General features: G+C 33.4%; 1 protein-coding gene across 1 annotated transcript; it reads left to right on the top strand.

Moving 5' to 3' along the window:
* The first annotated feature begins 332 nt into the window (after window positions 1-332).
* Window positions 333-1,573, top strand: LOC149554480 (pathogenesis-related protein PR-4-like). The gene is made up of 2 exons (XM_089828533.1): window positions 333-682; window positions 1,215-1,573. The coding sequence occupies exons 1-2, from the start codon at window positions 416-418 to the stop codon at window positions 1,377-1,379; spliced, it is 432 nt and encodes a 143-aa protein (XP_089684659.1). The 5' UTR covers window positions 333-415; the 3' UTR covers window positions 1,380-1,573.
* The last annotated feature ends 23,288 nt before the right edge of the window (window positions 1,574-24,861 follow it).

Below are 24,861 nucleotides of genomic sequence, written 5' to 3'. Positions count from 1 at the left end.
TTTATTTCATTTGTCAGGTTGTGTATATAAAACACAAGTGTTAGCCATAAATTTAGTGAAGACCACCAAAAACGGATTGAACACAAATTTCTGTGCACAATTGTCAAGTATGTTGACTCTCCCGCGTTCAAAGAACCTTCTTGATGGTTATCAAAACTATTGACTGCATTAATTGAGGTGGCTGATGAGAAGGCGAGTCAAGAGATACGTTGCTTAGACTCAGCTCTTCATTGGATTCCCTTATTTGTTTGAACACGTCTCTTTAGTGGGCAAAACATTTAGGACCCGCTTTCTCTGCATGAGTTATCTATAAATACTCAATACTCCTACCCAAACACCAATACTACTCAATACTTGAGAAAGCTTTGTGAGGAAGTGGGTGAAGAAATCAAATAGTGGGTATTGTTGTTATAAGATGGAGAGCAAAGTGATGTTGGCGATTGTATTGGGTTGCCTTAGTTTGTTTGCATTGCAGGCTAATGCTCAAACAGCCACAAATGTGAGGGCAACTTATAATAATTATAATCCTCAAAATATCGGGTGGGATTTGAACACAGCATCTGTTTACTGTGCAACGTGGGATGCAGACAAGCCCCTCGAATGGAGACAGAAGTATGGCTGGACTGCCTTCTGTGGACCAGTTGGCCCAACTGGACAAGCCGCCTGTGGCCTCTGTTTAAAGGTAATTCATTCCCCAATGCTCTGATTATCTTGTATAGTTTTATTGAGTAATCTTAAGGTTCTTGATAATTATTTCTTACTTGTGATGACATTCTTCATTACTTTCTATTATTTCTGTCATTACTTTCTATTATTTCTGGTTGCTGGCATAGGAATTGAAAATTAGAATAGAAAAATGGAATGGGAATGGAATTAAATTTTATTTTTTAAATTAAAAAACAGATTGAGAATAGGAATAGATATTCCAGTTCCAACTATTTTTTGGCATAGACAATGCTCATTTTAGGGGCAAAATTGGAATATGTCTTCTTATTCCTAATTCTAATTGAGCGTACCAAACAACGAATATAAAACATATTCTAATTTTCTTTTCCTATTTCAGACCTATTCCAGCAACCAAATGAGCCCTGAACTTTCTAATGTCTTGATGATCAATCATAAAATGAGAATGTAGAAATATCTAGTTTAGATTGTAAAACTACATATAGATTATAATGTTATTGAGTATTCCTTAATTTGGTGGTGTAATGCAGGTGACAAACCGGGATACACAAGCACAGACAACTGTGAGAATAGTTGATCAATGTTCAAATGGAGGTCTTGACTTGGACGTTAATGAATTCAACAAGATTGACACCAATGGAAATGGATACAATGCTGGCCATCTGCAAGTCGATTATGAGTTTGTTAGCTGCTAAACATCAAAGCATAATGGTGGCCCAATCCGTCAACTTAATACAAATTATACAATAAAAAGACTGATATGGAGAATAGTGAATAAGGAATCCAAGTATACTTGGGGATTCAGTTATCAAAAATATGTATTTAATCTATTGTAAGCTACGGTTTAACTCTGAGAAATTTAAATTCTGAGATATATATTTCTATTAAATGGGTTTAGTTTTAGTTTTATGCTTTTACCTCTATACTTAATTATGCACCCTGCTTATAAAACTAAAACTGTGTTAAGAGAATGGCAACAAGTGGTTAATAAATATTACATTTTCGATTTAACTTGAAGCTCTACATTATCATCTTTGTAGACATTAAAAGACAATAGATGATTTAATCCAAAATTTCCAGCATAGAAATAGTGTTTCGTATACAGTAATATAGGTGACAAATATGGATCTAAACAATTTTTTCCTTGAAGACCTCAAACCATGCTTAAATTTTCAACGACAATATGTTTTTGGAATGCCCATTTTGTTCAAGGTCGTGAATGAAAAAGGGACGAGCTTGCGACTGGTTGAAGAAAAAGAAGAATTATCATCATCTTATATGAAAGAAAGCTTCTCGAACTTCCTTTTTCTTTGGTCAACTTTATTTTATTATAATGGTGAAATTTTTTCTCCGATATTTTTGGGGTCTGTTTGACTCTATAGATCTTAGAATTGTCTCTTCAGCATTTTTTTATTATTTCTTTTAATTTTTTCATGTGTTTGAAATAATAGTTTAAAATCTATACATTAATTAAAATTAAAATTATATAATAAATTATACATATTCAACTTTTTATTTGAAGGGATATTGATCTATAGTATCTTTAGAAAATGTTGTGTGAGATGTGGTAAGTGTTAGGTGAGGTTCATTTAGAATGTTTATTTTAATATTTTATCTATGAAGTTACTAAATGATGCACAATAGTCTTATTATGACATTGTTTAATGGGAACATCTTAATCAATCACATCTATATTGTAGACTTGAGCTTGACAACAAAATGGGTTTTTGTAGACATACAAACATTAACCTAAAGGATACAAAAAGCATTTTTTTCCCATCACATTTATATTTTATATGTAAGATGTTATTATCTAAAAATCTTGAATCTTTTCTCAAAGTACACATATTTTTTGTATTATGTTCGTTGACACTATAATTAGAAGATGCCAAACATACTATTATAACAAGCTAAACAATTCTACTAGTTAGTGTATAGGTAGTGCTAAGGTTGTCATATTTGCTTCGAAAAAATGTCATTGCACTAGATGCATGGTGTCATGATGTTTTGTAAATTTTCTAGTAATATGTGACTAACATAAAATGGTCCATGAAATTTCATTGAATATGTGTAAATATGAGCATATGGATTTTTTATTGCAATTCACCAACACCTTGTTTTGTTGAGCCCTCATAGGTACCCTATAGTCCCCCATGAACAATGTCATTACTTTTTTCTAGACTTGTAAATTAGCTATAGTTGTAACCTTCACTTTGTTTAGTTTCTCATCCCTATAAACACCCCAAATACTTATTCTAAATGGCAGGGTTATTTTTCTCTGTGTTCTCATCTTGATTAGACAAAAGGGCTCATCTTGACTAGAGAAATGGGTTGCATCAAGGGACCTAGACCTATCAATGGTATCTATAGTCATACAAATCACATCATATCAAAAACTATATATAATGGATGTTAGATGGTGTGTATCCCCATATAGATATGTATGGCCTTTGTAAGAAATTTCCTTAAGGCAAAGAATAAAAATGCTAAGATCTAAAAGTTCAATTGATAGAAAAAGAGAGACAAATGATATGATCCTCAATTGACTTGATTCATTGATGATCAATAATCAAGATAAAAATGGGACAATGGGAAATAATACATGTAGATGTGGCTCAAGATATAGGAAATGCAATATAACTAAGACCAATGCAAGTCATCAGCTATCAACTAGGCAAGGTGTAAACACATGCCCGGTAAAAGTGGATCATCATCCTATTGGCCTAGTTTTTCATCTTTTGTCATATGTTGTATCTCACAGTGAAAAACCCTAGGGTTATTGTTCAAAATTGGTATTTCTGTATCAAAACCCTAGTTCAAAATTCCTGAAGGTCTTTTAAACCCTTTTTGTGTACCCCAACTTTCAAAAATGGCAATTAATTGTAATTTCCAAATTGAAAATTGCATAGGATGGGCTTACCCTAAGTTTTCTTTTTTTACAAAGATTATTTTCTTTTCTTTTTCTACGAATTAAACCTTTTAACTTTAAAGCTTTCCCTAACCACAGTTATATCTCCTAAGAATTGTATGAAACATCTGAACCTAGATGGTTAGTTTTGGTCAACTATTGATCTCAATGAAATCAATGATTGGCGCTTACCCGCAATATGAAGTTTCATGGTTTTTAAGAATAGCAGGGAAGTGCCCTTATGACACTTGTCCATGGTGATGATAGGTCTTGATTGCACCACAAAATTTGAAGTTCTTCAGACCCTTTTCAGAAGTTGTCAGTACTTGTCAGTGCACGTTCTCATTTCATGTGATTGCATTGGTTGGCTCATTTCAATAGGGTTTTTTTTTTTTTCAATCTTAATGCATTATTGATCTTTTCACAATCAATAGTTGGTGCTTTACTACTTAAAGGAGTTGCTCAACAATTAACTAAAGAGGGGAAGTGCCATGATGACACTTGACCATGCTAAGGATAGGAGAGATATTACATATAGCTCTGAGAAGTGCTTCTTTTACATTGTTGATCTTAATAAGATCGACGACTGGCACTTACCTGCAAGATGAAAGTCAAAGATTTTTAAACAAAGCAGGCAAGTGCCTTGTTGACATTTGGCACATGGTGATATTAGTGCCATAGTCTCTACAAAATATTACTGCTACTGTTAGATATTATTGTAACAAGTGTGATGCATTCATTGGCTAGAGTAATTGAATCAACACTAAATGACGTAAATCTATTCCATCGTCGATCTTGGTAAAGATCCATGGATGGCGTGTTACTACTATCCCAAGATGAAAAGTTTTTAAATAAAGTAGGCAAGTGCCCTAATGACACTTGTCCCTGCTGACACCATGACTGGTGTTTCACGCTATTCAAAAGATGCAGATTGTTCCATCGTTTGTCTTGGAGAGATCAACGGTTGGCACTTTACTACTATGAGAAAATGTTCAACATTTACATTATAAAGTGGGGAAGCACTAATAGGACATGTAGAAGATAATGATTTCATGGACCCACTCCTTTCAAAGGCAATAAAAAAATTTATACCGTGGTAGTTGCTAGACATGCTGGCGAAAAGGAAACCATTCTATTGGTTAGTCTGGCTAATTGGGTGTTATAAAGGCACAACTTCATATCACCATTGATCTTGGTAAGATCAATGATGGGCGCTTACCTGCAATGTGAAGTTGCAGGGTTTTTAAACAAAGCGGGGAAGCACTGTTCCACCATGTGGTGATGTGGGACTTGTGGTAACAAAAAGCTGTTGATTCATGCCAAGCTAGAAAGGGCACTGAGATGGAGTGAATTAATTGGCTAAATAAATTGCTTCTAGCTAGGTTGGAAATGAGTAGGCCAATGGTGTCAGTTTTCAAAAGGATTTTATTAATAAGATATTGCTTTTCCCGTGACCATCAATCTTGGTAAGATCCATGATTGGTGCTTCACTACTTTATGAAGATGCATGAACTTTAAGCAAAGTGGGGAAGTGCCTACTTGACACATGGTAGGGATCTTAAAGCTTTAAAAAAGCTTTTCTTTTCCAAGTAAAGTTGTTTGATGTTGTAAGATCGACGGATCAAATTCAAATCATAAATGCAACATGAAAATTAACAGTTAGAAACATTATTTTTTCTTAGATTTCCTTTGTGTGATCTTAATACTATAGTATAACTTTTAGATTCACCATTACTAAGCCACATAATCATGAATTTCTCAGAGTGCAAGGGTTTCCAAAGCTATGACAAAAAATTCTACAAGGTTCTCAATAAATTACAGTGTAATTTACAGAGAAAAGGAAGCATAAATAAGTGGGTAAGTGATTTGTGACTTTTGAAAATCAAGGAATTATAACTGTGTAAAGTTGAAATCTCAAAATGCCTCCATGAATAGAATTCTCTAGTCTTACTAATTACCTTAAAAGGTCTGTTCACAATTATTTCCTTGAACAATTTCCTTTTTCTATACATGAATTAACAAAAGGTTGAGAGCTTATCCCAAAAAGCCCTAGGTTGGTTGTAGTTGAGGGTTTTTATGATAAAGCTAATTGGGTAAGAGATGCTCAAGTTTCTGTAGGAGGTTTAGGATTGTTCAAGAAATAGTTTGCAGAATGCAACCTAGACACCCCATTGAGTAATATTTGGGAGTTTGATATTGGTAAATTGGTGGTTCCTAGGGTATTCTTTGATAGTGACCTATTGTCTGATATGGCCAAGAAATATGACCATATCACTAGAATTATAAAGAATCATGCTGGAGATAACCTCTTTAGGGTCTCACTTGCCTTGATTGGAGAGGTTTTTAAGCTCAACCCTAACCATGCAGTCCATGAGACAATTGATATGGATGATTTTCAGGCAAGATACGATGCACAAAAGTTATATTTGAGAGTGGGACCATTGCAACAACATATTGTTAAGATTGGATCGCTACCCCTGGTTACACCAAGCACCCCAGAGCCATTGATGAAAAAATACTTTAATCCTAGAGCCCAAGCCCTATATTTTACTCTTTGCAAAATATTTGGGATCGATGAACAAGATTACATCAAAGGCTCTATTGTTCTCATTATGGCTCAGACCTTGCAGTTTGGAATGAGCACAATTCTTGATTTTTCTACTTTCCTATCTGAGAAAATTCATAATGGTTTAGTTAGAATATCTGAAGGTAAGGTAAACAAGCCTTTTTGTTGGTATTCTTTGTTAATACACATATGTCTTTACAAGGGAGTCACCTTATTCTCTAAGGAAATGGATTTAAATTTACTAGAGAGAAATTGAAAAAAGCTCCCAATTCAGTTATGGAGTGTTGACATGACTTAAGAAGTCAAAGATGCCAGCTATGTTAGATTTGACAGATACTTTTAATCAAGGCTTGGATTTCTCTTGAGAGGGGATAGTCCAAGGATCCCATAGCCTCTACTAGAATTAATTAGACCTAAGGACCATGCCAAGGGACTTTTGGTCATTTATAATTAGGGGGACATAATCCCATATAATGTTTCCACTATGATTAAGGTCTATGGTTTCTTGGGAAAACCTCATGTAACTTTACTTTTTCATGTGCCTCTAAAGATAGGAATTACAGAATTGCTATGGCAGATTGGAACAATTGAGGAAAGGGATATGTTGGGCAAAGGTAAAGGCACATTCTTCCCTATTGTCATTGTGGTGCATGATTTCATTTTTGTTAAGAAAGGTTGGAGGAATTTGAGTTTATTTTTGGATAGATATCACATGGCCTAATCCCATGCAAGGTAAATTGATCCAGAGGGATTCTGTGACCTCCTTAGGGAGAGAAACAAAACTAAGGCTACTACACAAAATGTGTACTTCTTGGAAGATGTCATTACAAATATTTTTTCATTATAGGAATAAGAAGTTAGAAAAGAAAAGTGGATGGTTTTCAGTAAAATTTTAGAATTCATTAATGCTTTTGAGCCCAAATATAACCCCTTGGTAGATAAGAAGTATTGGGGGGCCAAAATGAATGCATTGATGAATAATTTTGCTGTGATAATGCAAACTATGAATCAAAAGAAGAATATCTTAGTCAAAGCATATCCTAATAAATTAGTAGAGGTGGAGAGAAGGGTGAGTAGAAAAATGATGGTTACTCCAAGCCAGTATACACTATAGAGGAGGGTTGAATATATTGTGGCTCAGAATATATATCATATCCCCCCTACAAAAGGCCAAGACTAGAGTGTCCACCTGACACTAGTGCACCCAAGAGACAGAGATTAGAAAAGGGATCCTCTTCTCATGCAAGAGAGTATTCACCATCTCAAACCCCACTCAGGATAGAAGATGAAGCATCTTTGAGAGAACACCTAAGAAAAATGGGTGGAGAAGGAGATATCATTGTTATCACTACTAATATAGAAAGAGGAGTGCCCGAGGAGCCTCCTATGCCATCCTTTGACCTCACTATTGCTAATTTCATAGGTAAGGAGATAGATCCTATCATTTCTCAAGCCTCTCAAAAGTTCATAGATGATGAAGATTTTGTTAAATCTAGGGCCTTTGTACAATTTTTGTAAGTCTTGTTCAATTGAATGCAATGAAATCAAATTATATGCCAATTTACTATTGCTTTTAATTCAAAGGATTAAGTAAATGTTTCGATAAAATTGACAGGATTGCCATGGCAATAGGAGGGATGTCTATAAGAATGAGTTTTAGTAAGACTTATTGATTATATTGGTTGTAATGCAATCAATTAGATCTAGGAATTGAATAGACTCTTAATCCCAATGGATAAGTCACTAATCTGATTATTTCAATCTATAGAGGGAAAGATCATAAATAAGCATCAAGCTTAAATTTGAAATCAATTTTGTCTTGCTATTCAAAGAGTATTAACACTGGTCAGTACTTGTTTGCATTTAACTTTTGAGTTTCAGTTGGCTACTATTGCTTGAATCATTTGCAAACTTAAGAAGAATAATGACCAAATCTACTTTAAGGGATGTGTATGGTTACAAAAAGTGTAATATATGTAGTAAGTGTCAAGATAAAAATATTCCATCCATAAGGTATACCCACCTAGGTTTTACAGAGCCTAAAGAGTAGAATTTTTTTTTTTTTTTTTGTTAAATTTGGGTCCAGATATGAAACACATTCAATTGTTTATAGGAAGTAGATGATCCTTAGATTGTTGTGCTCTTTCATTATCCTAGTATTACATTTTTTCCTTAATATTTGAAAAACACCAACACATCCATTGCATAATAAAGTATGTGCAACATGTGTGAAAATGAGAGGATGATAATGCAATAAGAGCACAAAGATGGAGCTCACAAAGAATCAGGTGTGAGACAAAAACTATGTGCAAGAAGATTTATCCTACACCATATGCTAAAATAAAGTACAAACTCCTAGGTATCTAAATGAAAACTAATATGAAAATACCTTATCTAGAGTAAAATTAAGTTACAAATTATAATTAGTACCTCCCCCTTAAGTGTAGCTTAGGGGAATGCACTTAAGCTTACAAAATCTACATGACAATGGTAGATGGGTCCTAACTACTATGTCATTCTAGTACCCCTATACAATATGCTAGAGCAATGAAATCTCTTGTTAAAAGGAGAAAATGGGAAAACCTCATGGGAGAAAACCATGCCCAAAAAGAGAGATAAAATTGAAAGCGGGATGCATGAAAAAATGAAGTAATCAAGACAGGGCTATTATGACATACACCATGCTATACAATAAATAATCTTCATAGAAGAGGGAAGAAATGTAAGAAAGGCCAAGCAGTCTCCCCTCAATGTAGAATATGCGCTTGTGGTAGATGCTCCAAATTCAATGTAGAAATTGCTTTATGAGTGTTGAACAACATTTCTCCCCTAGGAAGAAAAAAAACCAAAGGTGCATCAATGAAGCCTCCCAAATCATTATTGAGAACCCTCAAAATGTATGATGTCTTAGGAAACTAAATAGGAATCTCCAACGCATGAGTATGATCAACCTAAACCATGCAATGTGACATCTCAAGTGAAGTTTGATACTCATGAATACAAGTCCTCAAAGAGTCAAATGACTTCTCTAAAGTGAAAGAGACCTTTTGCAATTGTTATGTCAAAGGCTCAATAATCATGTCAGACTTGAAAGAATGGTCAAGTAGATAATGATGAGGGTTAGAGTTCTCCCTCACAACAATTGGAGAATGATCATCCTCAACAAAGAGAAGATCAATATCATCAATAGTGTCTCCCAAATCCTAAATGTAAGACTCCATAAATGAGCATGTAATGCATGTCAATAAGTTATCTGAGGTTATCTCCTACCTTACACTATGTCAAGTGGTATCAGAGATGGAGGTTGATCTTGTGGTGTTGGTTGGATCTTGTTGGAGATTTGTTGCAGAGAGTTTTTGAAGATCTTGGAAGATGCCTCTGGTAATATTGGACCCTGGGATGATTGTAGAGTTCTATGTTGTAGTGGAGAATAAGATAATTGAAGCATTTTATCAAGTAGATGTTTCTTTGTCAAAATGAGCTGAAGTTAAGGAGAACAAAGTTGTATGCTACTAAAGTTGGAGTTTACCAATCAAAATGAGAGTGTTCTAACTTGTTAGAAGGATTATTCAAAGAAGAAGACATTTCCCATTGAGGAAGAGGTAAAGGATGACTTCATTGAAGCTAAGGAGGTATGCGTGGTTGGTTTTGTTGATCATATTGTTTAATTTATTATGAAACTTGTGGTTGTTTCTTAGATACCTAAGCTTACCAAAGAAGTTCTTAATCTTATTAAGCCTTCAAAGGAGATTTTTTTCATGATCATTTGGTTGGAGTTGAGATGAAAATTATAGAGCACCTATTCAAGGATAATGAAGTTGTTGTAGGTGAGGAGTTATATGTTGCAGGGCATCTTGTTGTGACCAATGAGATTGTTGGTCTAAGTTTGGAATGTGTTCATGATAATTTACATATGGATGAGGATTTTCATATGGTATTTCATGTGGATTTAAATTCATATGTTTCTATTGAGATGATTGAGGATGTACTAATCAATACTAATATGGTTGATTTGGATTACCATATTGTTACTAGTGTGGTGTTGGATGTTGCTTGTTTGGATTCACTATTTGTAGATGCAGTTGAGCATCTATATGATACAACTAATTTGGATCTGTATATTCCTAATGTGGATCTTCTTCTGATTTACATGACTAAGGATTTACATGTTGCTCTTATTGTGGATTTGAGATTACATGTTGCTAGTTTTGTTATGGAATTAATTGATGTTGATGACATGGACTTCATGTTTTAGGATGTTACTATTGATGGTTGTGATCAGTTGTAGGATTTTTTGGTGAAGCATTATGTTCACTTTGTTCCTGGAAATGAGCATGTCAATTGGGTTGTTGAGATTTATTTGATTCTAATGTTTAAATTGATGAAGCAAAGATGATTGATATGCATATTGGCTCCCTTGTCCTTGATTAATTGCTAGAATTTGGTGAAGATGAAGTGGGTTGTAAAATTTTCTTTAGCATCAAAGTATGGGACATGTGTTTCTATCTACCAACTAGTGAGTTTGATGTAGAAGCATCAAACTCAAACTTTTTTGACCTATGGTTTGCATGGTAGGGGATGTGTTCAAGGAACATTGGTGGACCTTTCCCTATGTGCACATGATGTTTAGAGATATCATCTTGAAGGTAGAGTCATTTTGGTGACTATTAGTTGTGTGTTCCTAATTTACCTATAGCCTTTGGAGATTATATTTGCAAGCTTAAATTTGAGGGATTTGATGTGTATTTCTTGGATTTGGATAATTGGATGACACATGGACCTATGCCTAAGGAAATGTATTCTTATGTGGTATTTTGAGCTAGTTATGCATTATAAATTTGGGGCTTGTCCTAAGTATTTAATTATTTCATGTATTTAATGTTTGTTGTCAAACCAACTTGTGGCTTAAGGGTTTATTTAATATGCAAGTGTTTATTTAAATTAGCTTTCTAGGCTGACTTTTGGCTTGGTTTAGTATAAGTAGATAATGTAGGAGCATCCTAGGTGTACAAAAAATCTTGCACCAACCAAAAATATTCCATTTCAATTGGTTGAATAAGGGTTGTCTTAATGCAGAGTTTTTGTCTCTAGAGGTTTGCTACTTAGTAAGTCAATCATACAAGCTTAAAATGTCCTAATTTTAGAGGTCAATACTCATCTTGGATATATCAATCTAACAGTTGAGGCACGGTCTTATATCATGCATATTCTTAGATTTATTGTGGATTTGTGGTTTGTAATTTTGGTATATAAAATTTAGGCTCACCATTGAAGGCATAAACATGCACGGATGAGGCCCAAAAATTTGATAGAAGGATGCTTGCATAGATCTAAGCCTATAGATTACAAGCTAAGGTTTTTCTCAAAAGTCGTTATAATAGCCAATCAGAGAAATGGTTCAAGAGTTATGGATTTCCAAAGTTGGGCCAACCAAAACTTCCAAAATAAATTTCAAATGTGTATTTGGTTGACTCTATACATATTATTAGGGTTATTAAGTTTGAGTATCCAAAGCCTTCTCAAGTGGCATAAAATTGCCTATTTAAGAAATGCCTAAACATTGTCTAAGATAACTTTGGGTGATAACTTGCAATTTGGTCTGGTAGATTACTATAATGAAGTTGGCCATGTGGGTTAGCATCTTGCAAATCTAAATTTTGTAATTCTACATTTATGTTGATAATAAGAATCCCATATTTTGTTATCACAAATTGTTGTTGTTTCTTTGTTTATGTTATCTGTTTATGGTATTAAGGAGAGCACCCTTCATCAAGTGGTATGGAATTCATGTGTGTGTAAATAGATCACTTACTATGAGGTAGTTGCACCAGGACCCTAGGTTGGGCTGAGCATGTAGACAGACCCTCGATTGTGAGGTAGTTTGCACTAGGATTTCAGGAAAAGCACAAAGATGCCTCTGTGAAAGGAGTGTGGTGGGAGAGTCCTAGATCTTAAACTTAAGGGTTTTACAACCCTCTAGAGACAAATATAAGCATTGTAAGAACACATGCATAAAGGAATGAATCTCTCCATAGGAGATGACAAAAATGAGGATGAAAGAGAAGAAGGAAATGTAGATCAAGAGGTAGAGGATGAAGTTTTGAACCCAAAAGAGGAAATATTTTTAAGGCTATTTCTAAGATTGAAAAAGACCTAAGTTTGATGTTTCCACATTTTTTGGAAATCTTAACCCAAAGGAATTTCTTGATTGGATCAAGGCAGTGGAAGAGTACTTTTAGTATGAAGATATTGAGGATCCTAGTAGGGTTAAGTTTGCAAAGGAATAATTGAAGGGACATGTGAAATTTGGTGGTAGGGGATTTAGTTGGACTAAAATAGAAGAGGAAATGACAAAATCACTAGATGAGACCATATGAAAGCTAAATTGAATAGACAATTTACTCCTATGGATTATAAGCTTGATCTGTTGAAGAAATTGCAAGGGTTAAAGCAAGTGGGAAGATTTGTTCAAGAGTATACTTAAGATTTCTACCAAGTTCTCATTAGAACAAGCCATGAAGAAGATGATAAGAAGAAATTTTCCTATTATCTTAATGAGTTAAGGCCAAGCATTCAAGAGGAGATGAGTCTAGTTTGAATGACCAGTATTGACAAGGCATACTAGTTTTCCCTAAAAGTTGAGGAGAAGCTAAGAAAAAGGTTTGATAATAAGAATAGTGGAAGAGGTCATGGAGGAAGATCCAACATGAATGATCTTATGGAGGCCTAAATGATGATCAAAAGAACAAGGATGATTCAAGAAATAGAAGTAAAACCCATAGGGGAAATGATTCCAATCATTTCCATGATTTAAAAAAATAGAGATCAGAGAGGAAGATGCAGAGGGAAAGGATCTAGAAGAGGAGGCTCTTGTGGAAAATGCTTTCACTATGGAAAAGAAGGGCATAGATAATTTGAATGTTCTTAGTGCCAAGGAAGGAAATATCAAGGAATAAAAAGGCTAGGCCAGAGTTGTGCATGTTGAGAAAGATGATAAATCATCTCATTTTGAAGATGTTGACAGAGGAGAAGTCTTAGTTAATAGGAGAGTCTTGTTAAGTGGAGAGAATGAACCTAGTCAAAGGATGAGTTTATTTTACTCTAGGTATGAATGTGAAGATGAGTGTTGTTATGTGATCATTGATGGTGGAAGCACTAACAATCTAGTGTTAGAAAAAATGGTCCCAAAGTTGAAGCTAAAGAGGCAGAAATACCAGCATCCATACTATATTTCCTGGGTGCAAGATGACCACAAGGTTATGGTCAATGAGAAATGCTCAATGAAGTTCAAGGTTGGAAGCTACTAGGATGAGGTTTTCTATGATATCATACCTATAGACATATGTCATATGTTACTAGCTAGGCTGTGGCAGTTTGACAAGCATATTATACACGATGAGAGAACAAATACATACATTTTGACAAATGATGGGGTGAAACATAAGTTGAAGCCATTGAAGAAGAAAGAAGAAAATATATGTAGTATTGCCAAAATATTTTTTTTTAATGGAAAGGAGTTTCTCCAAGGTATGAAGCATGAACATATGTGTTTTGTTGTAATCCCAAAAGATGGCAAAGAAGAAGTAGAGCAGAATGCTGCAAAAGTTGTAGATTTGTTGGGAGAGTTTTCTGATATTGTGTTAGATAATGTACTAGATGGATTACCCCCAGTGAGCAAGATCAGTCACCGCATGGATTTTATTCCTGGAGCTAGTTTACCAAATATAAGGCAATGCATAGAATGTCACCAACAGAAAGTGAGGAGTTGAACAAACAAGTACATGAGTTGTTATAGAAGGGGTTGATTCATGAGAGTTTGAGCCCATGTGTTGCACTAGTAGTAATAGCACCAAAGACAAATGTAAAATGGAGGATGTGCACAAATTATTGGGCTGTCAACAATATCAAAATCAAATAAAGATTTCCATTGCCAAGGATGGATGATATTATGGACTATTTGAGTTGAAATGAGCATTTTGCAAAGATATATTTGAAGAGTGGATATCATTAGATTCACATCAAAGAAGGTGATGAGTGGAAGACTGCATAAGGGAAGGACTATACGAGTGGTTAGTAATGCATTTTAGGCTAACTAATGCATTGAGCACTTTCATGAGGCTCATGAATAAGGTACTAAAGGAGTTTTTGGGAAATTTTTTCATTGTTTGCCTTGATGATATATTGATCTTTAGTAAGATATTAGAGGAGCATTTGATGTATATTTGAAAGGTTTTTGATAAGTTGAGGGAAGAAAAGTTGTTGATAAACATGAATATGTGAAGTTTTGTGAAGGAGTTGGTGTACCTAGACTTTGTAATTTTTGTAGAAGGTTTGAAAATGAACCTAGAGAAAGTGAAGGAAATCCTTGAATGGTCTATACCAAAGAGTGTTGTAGAGGTAACATAATTTCATGGATAAGCTATTTTTTACAGAAAGTCAGTAAGAGGTCTTAGCAATATTTGTGGACCCTTGACTAAAACACTGAGGGGGGATAGGAAAGGATTTAAGTAGACTATAGGAGGAAATAATTTTTTTAATATGTTGAAATAGAAAGTTACACAACAACTTGTTTTAACTCTTGTATATTTTAATATGATATTTCAAATATATTATGATGCTGGTGGTACTGCAATAGGAGTTTTTTTTTAGCCTAGAAGGTAGACTTATTGCTTATTTTAGTGAGAAGTTGAATGATGCCAATAGAAAATATTATGTTTATGATCAAAAATTTTGTGCTATAATTTAGGCATTGAAGAAGTGGAGACATTATCTTCTTCCTGAGTTTTTTCTATATACTAATCATCAAACTTTGCAATATTTGAATAATCAAAGAAAATTATACCCAAAGGCATTTGAAGTGAGTTGATTTTTTGTAGAGCTATGCATTTATTTTGAAACACATAAGAGGGAAGTCTAACAGAGTTGTAGATGCTCTTAGTAGAAGACAACTTTTGCTAACAAAGATGTAGATTGAGGTGGTTAGGTTAAAGAACTCCATAATTTATCTCTAAAGGATCTTGATTTTGTTGAAGTGTGGAAGTCTTGTACAGAAACCGTTACTCTTGATAAGACAAAGTGGTTGGATTTGATAATCTAAGATGGTATGTTATTCAAAGGGAGCAAGTTGTGCATTCCAAGGAGTTCAATGAGAGAGAATCTGATCAAGGAGAAACATAGTGGAAGATTGGCTAGACAGTTTGGGAGAGATAAAACCAATGCTTTGGTTGTTGAAAATTATTACTCATCATAGTTGTAGCAAGATGTAAAGAACTTTTTGAAAATTTGCAAAGTATGTCAAATGGAAAAAGGAGTGCAACAAAACATATGGTTGTATCAGCCATTATTTGTACCAAAGAATCCATGGGAGGATGTCAACATGGACTGCATTCTTGGATTACCAACGAGTCGATGAGGGAATGATTTAATTTTGTGGTGGTTGACAAGTTTTCAAAGATGGCACATTTAATTTCCTTCAAGAAGACTAGTGATGTTATTCATGTGGCAGAGTTGTTTTTCAGAGAAGTGGTGAGAGTACATGGTATGCCAAAGAGTATAATTTAAAATCGAGATACCAAATTTATTGGGTATTTTTGACATACATTATGGAAGAAATTGAAGAAAAATTTGAGGTTTAGTTCATCACATCATCCATAGACTGATGGACAAATAGAAGTTATGAATAGGATTATGAGAAATTTGTTGAGATGCTTGGTTGGATATAAACCAAAGGAATGGGATCTCATTTTACTACGCAGAATTTGAATATAAAAATTTTGTCAATAGGAGTACTAGTAATTCACCTTCCCAAATTGCATATGGAAGTAGTCTTAGAAATGCTTATGAATTAAGGCAATTTGATACAGGGGAGATGACTGGTGCTGAAGCAGAAGAATTTGCTGAAATTTTGAAGAATATCCATGAGGAGATAAGGAAGCACATAATTAAGATGAATACACAATACAAGGCTAAGGAAGATTTGAAAAGGAGGTATGATGAATTTAATATTGGAAATGAAGTCATGGTTCATTTGAGAAAGGAGTGTTTTCTAGTGGGTACATGTACAATAAGCTGAAAATGAAGAAGTTTTAACTATACAAGATAGTGAAAAGGCATGATTTTAGAAATGCTTATGAAGTGGAGTTTCCTATTGAATTGAATAATTTCCCACTGTTTAACATTTCATATTTGATATATTTTTATGAAGGAGGTGATGACAATGAAGTTGTAGAAGCACAGTGGAGTATACCAGTAGCTAGTTTGGCTACAAAGGAGATTGCTCTGAGATATTAGATAGTTGTGTTCAAAAAAGTATAAGTAACAAAACTTATGAAGAATACTTGGTCAAATGGAAACAGGGGTCAATAGAAGATTTATCATGGCTATCAAGGGAGAAGGTTACCTATCTTGGTTTTCCGCTACACACCTAAGACACGATGGAGTCACTTCTCAAATTACCTAGAGTGTCTAATGTAGGAGCATCCTGGGTGTAAGAGCAACCTTGCATCAACAAAAATTATTTTATTTCAGCAGGTTGAATAAGGGTTGTCTTAATGTAGATTTTATGTCTGTGGTGGATTTCTACTTAGGAAGCCAACCATACCAGCTTAGAATGTCCTAATTTCAAAGTTGGATATTCATAATGGATATATCAGCCTACTAGTTTAGGCTCAATGCCATATTATGTGTATTCTTGGATTTATTGAGGATTTCTAGTTTTCAAATTTGGTATATAAACTTTAGGTTCACTGTTGAAGGCCTAAATGTGCTCGAATGAGTCTAGAAAACTCGATGGATGGGCACTTGCACTAAATCAAGCCTATAGATCAGAAGTTGAGGCTTCTGAAAAGTAGTTATAATAGCCAATCAAAGAAATAGTTCAAGAGTTATGGCCTTCCAAATCTGGGCTGACCAAAACTTCCAAAATAAATGTCAAAAGTGTATTTTACCAACTCCATATCTATTTTCAGGGTCTGTTGGTCCTAGGTATTAAGTTTGAGTATGTCCAAACACTATCTAGGATAGCTCTAGGTGATATTTTGTAGCTTGGTCTAGTAGATTACTATAATGAAGGTGCCAATGTAGCTTAGCTTATTGTAAATTTGAATTCTATAATTTTGCATTTGTGGCGACAATAAGAAGTCCATATTTTGTTCTCCCAAATTGTTGTTGTTTCTTTGTTTATGTTATATGTTTATGGTATTAAGGGGAGAACACTTCATTAGTAGAAGATCTTGTCTTGTCCAAAATCATTATTATTTAGCATATAGTAGCTGTGAGGAGTGAGTTGAGAAGAGCTTGTAGCTAAGTGTGTGCTTGGAAAACAAGGAGGTTATTTGGTGGCTTGCAAGTATTAGTTTAGTTTCTTCTTGGATTTTCTACTAGATTGTGAGTCTAGGCTAGATAGAGTTTGGATCTTGCAAGGTATTGCAAAAATTTTATTTTAATTTCTTTGTATTTGGTTGTAATCTAGAAGGCCTTACATTTGGGCACATTGGATGAAAATCTTATGATTCTATTATGAGAGTTGGCACTGTCTGGAATTAAATCTCCATGTTATTGTTTATATTCCACTGTGTGGTTAATTTTTGGGTGCTAGGACATCTCCTTTGGGTATTTTCTTGCCTTGCATTGCATCAATTGGTGAGAGAGGGCCTTATTTGATGTGGCCTCTATTAGGGATGATAATGCATCTTCTAGGCATAAATACATTGTTGTCTTTCTATCTATTAAACTCTCTCCATGTATGTTTCTAGTTTTTTTCTTTCATCTCCCACATCTATCATACTTCCCCCTTCACTACAAGTGACTATTGGGGGTTTTTCTAAGTGGTCCCAAGTGTTCATTTTCTTATTATAGGAGACTTCAATGATCAAAACATGAGCAGATATTCCTCTATTCATTGAAATTACGAACATGAGGCACACACAAGTTGTTTATATTATAGCCATTCCCATTATTCTTGTCCCAAGTCTTTCTTCTTATCTTTATGTTAGATGTCTATTTATCTCTGTCTCTATTGATCTCTATTAACTTTGTTAAATGTTTGCAATCACTAAATGCTATTCATCAACTTTGTCTTCCTTTGCTAGACACATATTTGTGACACACAGTCTACAATATTTTCTTATGAACCTATGGTAGTTGGATGCATACTATCTTTGAAAGTTGTGTTTTTTGGATTCTCTATGTCTCACAATGTTGCTTTCAAGATCGGTTAAAAAACTTTCATGAAAAAAATATCTAAAGCAAAGTGTTTATTGATATTTTTTAATTTTATGTTAAAGATGATCAGATTGGATTCTCTCTCACACATTTATGTTTCTACTAAAGGGTTTTAAAAAATTAAATATAACTATATCATTTTTGAAGTGCATGCCAAATACTATCTTATGTTTTTCTATATAAAAAAATTAGAACATTTTTTTGTGAGAAATGTATTTGTCCTTATTATTATCTATTTTACAAAACTTTACTATTCTAGAAACTATATTTAGAGTACTAAAATTTGTGTTACCTTCCAAGATTAGGTTCACCTATAATTAGAAAATAATGTGGCCACTTATACCTTTTTTTGTACACCATCTTGGTGCACTTACCCTTTCTTGTCTTTTCCCTATCATCTATCTAGGTATCTTTCTTTTTCTTCTTGTCTACCTCTATGTTTTTCCCCTATCATCTATCTAGATATCTAAAGAACACATCGATAATTAGTTATTTTTTCTAACTAAAAACTCTTTGACATAAATGTAAAAAGTGATCAATTGAATTGGACTTATTTCAATAAGAAAAAATTATAACAAAATGGCTTATAAGATTTAAAACAATTCTCCTTTTCCCTTTTTAAAAACTCTCTTTTTAGCAGATAGAAATGCTAACCTAATCCCAAGACTTTTGTATGTACCATTACTTGTCAAATGTATCTATTCTTAGTTTATTTCCATCTTTATCACAATTTTGTGTAGTCTCAACTTTCCACAAAACACAAAGGTTGGGGTCCCATAGATACCCGCTTCCTTAACAATAGAGTGGGTACTACTGAGATTGTTTAGGGATATTTAAAAAGGGAAGCAGTCTTATGGATTTATAAGTGAATCCACTTAAAAAAAATATCTGCTAAATTTGAGGAAATTGTTTGTCTCATGAATTTTTAAAAATAAAAATTACATTTATTCATAAATATTTTTCGTAGGAATTCATTTTAGTGGGAAAATGAAGTGTACATTGTTGAAAAATGGAAGAATTTCTCCCTAAGCTGGTGGGGCTAATTCTAGCTCCACCCATTTTTCACCAACTCAAATTGAGAGGGCTAAAACTTTGGGGCTTCTATTTTGTAGGAAAATATTCCAATTAACCCTTTAGCCCCACCTAAAAAACTACCATGGAGCTTCCCACTCCATAAAAATAGAGCCCAAGCCCCTCCCATGGGACCCCTACCTAAGGTTTTGTTTGGTAGTGAGAATACAAGTGGAATAGGCATATGTATATTCTTAAAATTTTGAATTCTCTATTTGGATGTACCAAATAAGAAATGGAATAGGAATACATATTCCAATTTTGGCCCAAAAATGAGCATTTCCAAATCCACCTAAATAGGTGGAATGTTAATACGTATTCCTATTCCAGTTTTATTTATTTTAGAAAACATAAATTTTTGGGTCCGTGAATTCCCCATCAAATTCCATCCGAACCAAACAAGAATAGGAATTTATGTAACCCCATTTTCTATTCGAGAATAAGTATTCCTATTCCCATATTTATATTGCCGCAACCAAATAGACCCTAAATACCACCAAAAATATTTTCAATCATATTTTGATTAGTCACATTTTTTATCCATAAGGTCAACAATATTTCACTCTCCTCACAAAATGAAAAATCTAGACAATATTGCCAAATATTGATTCTACCACATTGAGTAAAGAAAATTGAATGCAACTTTTGGATGATTATCAAATATTGACTCTATTTCATGTCAAATGACAGATAAGAAGGCAAGTCAATAGATATGGTTAGACTTTGAAGCATTACACTCAGTGGGTCTTTTAGGCTCCGTGATTTATTGTTCCTCATCTATTGAATGGACAAATTATTTACATTCTTTTTTTCTAATTAATCTTTCTATTAATATTCCTTCCCTAAAAATTAACTATCATTTTAAATATTTCAAGTTATAAATATCATATACTAATAACTAATTTTCAAATTAAAAGTATTAAATAGTTAAAATTGGTTTATATTTTTGTAACATACATTTTTTTCTTAATATAAGATGCTGAAGATGGCCATTTGACACAAATACCAATAGATATAATATCCATCATTTACAAATTTATTATGAATTTGGTACCTGCTAAACACAGCTAAAATACTTTATTATTTCAAATTTTTAATTAAAGTGTCAAATTATGAGTAATGTGCCCTATATAACCTAACATGGTATCATTATCATAACCATCAACAAGTCATTTTAGGCTTTCTTTGAGTTCTTGAGATTTTCCTACTTGTTTTCCTAATGTATCCAACCTTATATTTATCCATTTTATTCTTTTGTAAACCATGTTCTTTTTTTAATGCTTTGATGACATTTCAGACTAAGCTGTGTGATGTTTGAAGTATTTCACAAAATCCTTTGTGTCATCCCTCAATGGTGATACTAGGTTTTTATCATCTTAAATAGATGACTATATAAATAATCTAGATTATGATTGGAAAGTTGAGTGATTGTTTGTTGTCTCTTATTGTTTGTCTAAAAATCCATGTGTCTTCAAAAAATCAATAATGGGTTGTAAACTCTCAAATACATCAATTGCATCTATCTTATGCATAGAAGTTAACATGTCAAGTTTCTTGATCTCAAATGCAAATACTTCATCAACAATATAACGTGTTTATGGAACTACTTCTCTAACTTTCATCCATAAAAATTAAGAGAAATGGAAAAAAATAATCCTTAACTAGTGACATCTACAAAAGAAATATAAATAGATGTCATTAAACTTGATTCAAAATCTATAAGTAGATTTTAGGGTTTAGATAAGATTGAAGATGTTTTGATTTTTCAAGTACTTGTGTACAAGTAGTTATTGTTCTTTTGTTCATAATAATATAAATGAGTTGAAATATCACATCATTTTTCAAGTCATGGATCATGTAAGATGTTACTCAAATACAAGTGGATGATTTGGATATAGAAAAGAAATATGAAAAGATAATGGCAGATTTTGATGGTAAATTCTCAACATTGGTTGAAGTTGTAGCAGAAAAATATCAAGCCACATATGATGCTAACCTATTTAGCACTATTGGCAACAATATTACTAGTAATTTATCAGTTCTTAACACTTGTACCAAGGTAATTAGGAAATTTCTACAAGAAGGAAATGACTTAAATGGAAAATGTACTTTATCGTTTGAGTACACAAAAGACATTGCAAATGAGATCAAAGAAAAAGAAGATGAATTGAAAAGCATTGTGGAAAATTACTAAATCCAAATACACAAATAATAGATCTGGAAGCAAGAATTAGCAATATTCATGATGAGATGAGATTACCTAAGTTGGGAAGGAGAGAACTATAAAGAAGTTTTCATTGTTAAGGGAACACTTTACTTTAAAAATTGACCATGTGTAGAGATAACTCAAGGAGTGTAAAGAAACCAAGGATTCTTTCACAAAATTTATTTATTATGATTTAAATGTAGTGGAACTAGTATCCTGTGGCTTATGTGCACTAGTCACCATATCAAAAGAAATCAAGGATACATGGGACAAAGAGTTCTCCAATTTGAAGAGGAACATTGGAGATTGTATGACACTCATTAACAATCAGTAAACTTGGTGAAGAAAAGAAGGTAACAAAATTTCAACATATATACAAGTTTTGTCTAACTTTTATCATTGATGTCAATGGGGAAGAATATTAAGGAAAATTTCATTTGGAAAATGACCCACATTTTGCAAATTTCATTTGGCCATCTGAAGAGCTTCACAAACTTTGAAATTTTGAAGATTTTTTGAGACAATGCCAATTTTCCCATATGTTGTCATCAATGTTAAAGGGGGATGTTGTTAGAAATTTTTCTAGGAGGATATGTAAGGATGATATAGGGTTATCATTAATGGAAACATATACTTTCTATGAAGAATCCAACACATTGTACTAAGTTTTGGATACTTGGACTTAGAAAATTGTCTAAGTATATTCAGGAAAACATTGAATAGTCATACAATTTTCTTTAGCATGGTTTACTATAAGTAGTTGAGGTTATGGGCAGTTGAGGGAATAAAGTACATGATGTAATAAGAATGTTTCTAAGAGTCCTTAAGAATACTCATTATGGAAATGTTTATAGGTCCTTATATAGGAAGAACAAGGAAGATAACACAGTAAAGGGATTTTGGTAAAGGAATTATTTTGATTTACCAAAAAAATGAATTAACAAGGTTGGGACAACATCCTAAATGTTAAACCTTACTTATAAAAAAGTAATTTTATATTTTGAAAATCGTACAAGGTATTGAAGGTTGACTAGTTAAGAAATTGGGTATAAAGGAAGACACTTTTTGTTTGAAAGAGGTGAGGCATTGTAATATAATGTTATAATATTGTGATGTGGACTTTGTATGATAGGTGTTTATGGAAACTTGATGATAGTATGGTATTGTACGAATACATGATACATTTTTTGAAGAGAACTACAAAGGAAAAATTAGATATTGAAGATATCAACATAGTTAGTAGGATTTTGTATCTATACCTTTTGTGTAAATATTGTACCTATTGTATATACATGTTTGAGCATTGGGTTTAGCTTACTACTTTTGTATTTGTAATACCAACTCCTAACTGAATTGAATCTTGTAAAAAGGCCTAGTCCTCTAACAAGGACAAATACACTTTACAAATGTAATGGACTCCTAACAAGGTCAATATCTTTTACAAGATACTTTTGATTAGTGGATCATTTTGTAGGTACCATCCCCACTAGAGTTTTCCCTTGGCCAAGGTTTCCCTAGTTAACAACTAATTGTGTTATGTGTAAATCCCCAACCAAAGATACTTGGAAAAAGGATTCAATTCAAGAAAAGATAATTTTTTGTACAAGTATGAATACACAAAACAACATCATACAGGGATCACAAAGATTGCAACTAAAGACTTTACTAACAATCCTAGCAATGAAAGGATCTCCAAACACCACTACCTAGCTAACACTACCAAATAAAAGAACAAAAATCAAAGATAACATCATAACACAAAAAATTTGATCTATCAAAGCATAGAAAATTAAGTAAACCCAAAGGGTACTCAAAACACCAAATTGCATTCCCTAAAAACTAGTGGAGATGCCCCTTATTTTTCACGTGAGCGAACAAAATTGAGAAAGTTTTCACACAAGGATGCACAACAACCCACACGAGGATTTGACTAAATGGGAGAGGAATTTCTTGGCCCAGTATCTAAAACACCCCAAACTAGTGTTGGGTTTTGCGTGAGGATGCACTATAAGTTGTATGATGAAACCCAACACACCAGTTGAGCTTTTGCATTCTTGCATGAGAAAGTGCAATTTTCATGAGGATACAAAATAGAAAGCCAAAAAATATAAAGATAAAAAAGCTAAGAATTAAATTTCCTCCACACTGGGGAGTACCAGATCCATAATCGAGGCAAAGACTCTCGAACAAAATAATTGAAAGATGAAAATTGCAGCTAACTATTTAACATAGCAGTGAAGGGAAATAACTAAAATCAACATAGTAGTGTATAGAAGAAACATCACAATCTACTAAAATAACAAACCTAAGCACATTGTTCCTCCCAACCATAATAGCATCATGAGACTTTGAAGGTCCTATCCATCCCCCATGTGTGACATCCCAAAATCTCAACTAGATAGTTAGAGATGTCTTATGAGTCATTACTAGAGTGTAATAATATCATAAGAACAAGAAATCTAAAATGCTAACCAACAAGCAATAGATACTTAAACTAAGAAAATCACATCATCTAATCATATGCTAAATATCACAATATAGGAATGCATCAAATAAGCTAACATCATCTAAACATGATATCCAAGAATTCAAAATGAAAGAATAAATCACAAGAAAGCATACTTTGAAAGAAGTATCAAGTGAAAACATCCAACAATGGTCACACTAAGACAAAAGATCATCTTTGTACAGTAGTCCCTAGTAGTGGTATAGGTAGTTATGCATCCCAGCTACATGAAACATGGAGGTAATGATCCAACCATAAAAACACATAAAGAACAATGTCCATGACTAACACTCACGCCAAATAGTAATGATGACTAAAATCAAGATCATGAAACAATGAAAGCACAAGAGGTCTTCGTCAAACACTTAATGGGCTACTAAGTAGGGGCTGACATCATGGAGAGTCACTTGGCATCCAAAATACCAAGTCAATTTTGACAGCTAAATTCCCCAACGAGAGACACATACTTCGGGTGACAACCCTTCATAATGGAAGGTACTCTTCCCAAATTTTTAATTATCTTATATTTATTACCACTCACACATTTTTATTTAGTTATCACTTGTATTAAACTTCCTCTACCGACCAATGGAAAATAGTCACCAAGTTGCAAGATAGAACCCCCTTCACGTGCTACCCTACCCTACCCATGTTCATCTAATGATGAGTGTCTGTAGGCATGCATATTTCTAACCCAA

This window comes from Cupressus sempervirens, chromosome 5, assembly GCF_028749045.1.
Source record: "Cupressus sempervirens isolate cs-2001-9-10 chromosome 5, ASM2874904v1, whole genome shotgun sequence".
Taxonomy (NCBI): Eukaryota; Viridiplantae; Streptophyta; class Pinopsida; order Cupressales; family Cupressaceae; genus Cupressus; species Cupressus sempervirens.
The sequence above is the reverse complement of the archived record's forward strand: the minus strand, read 5'-3'. Positions and strand labels throughout refer to the sequence as shown.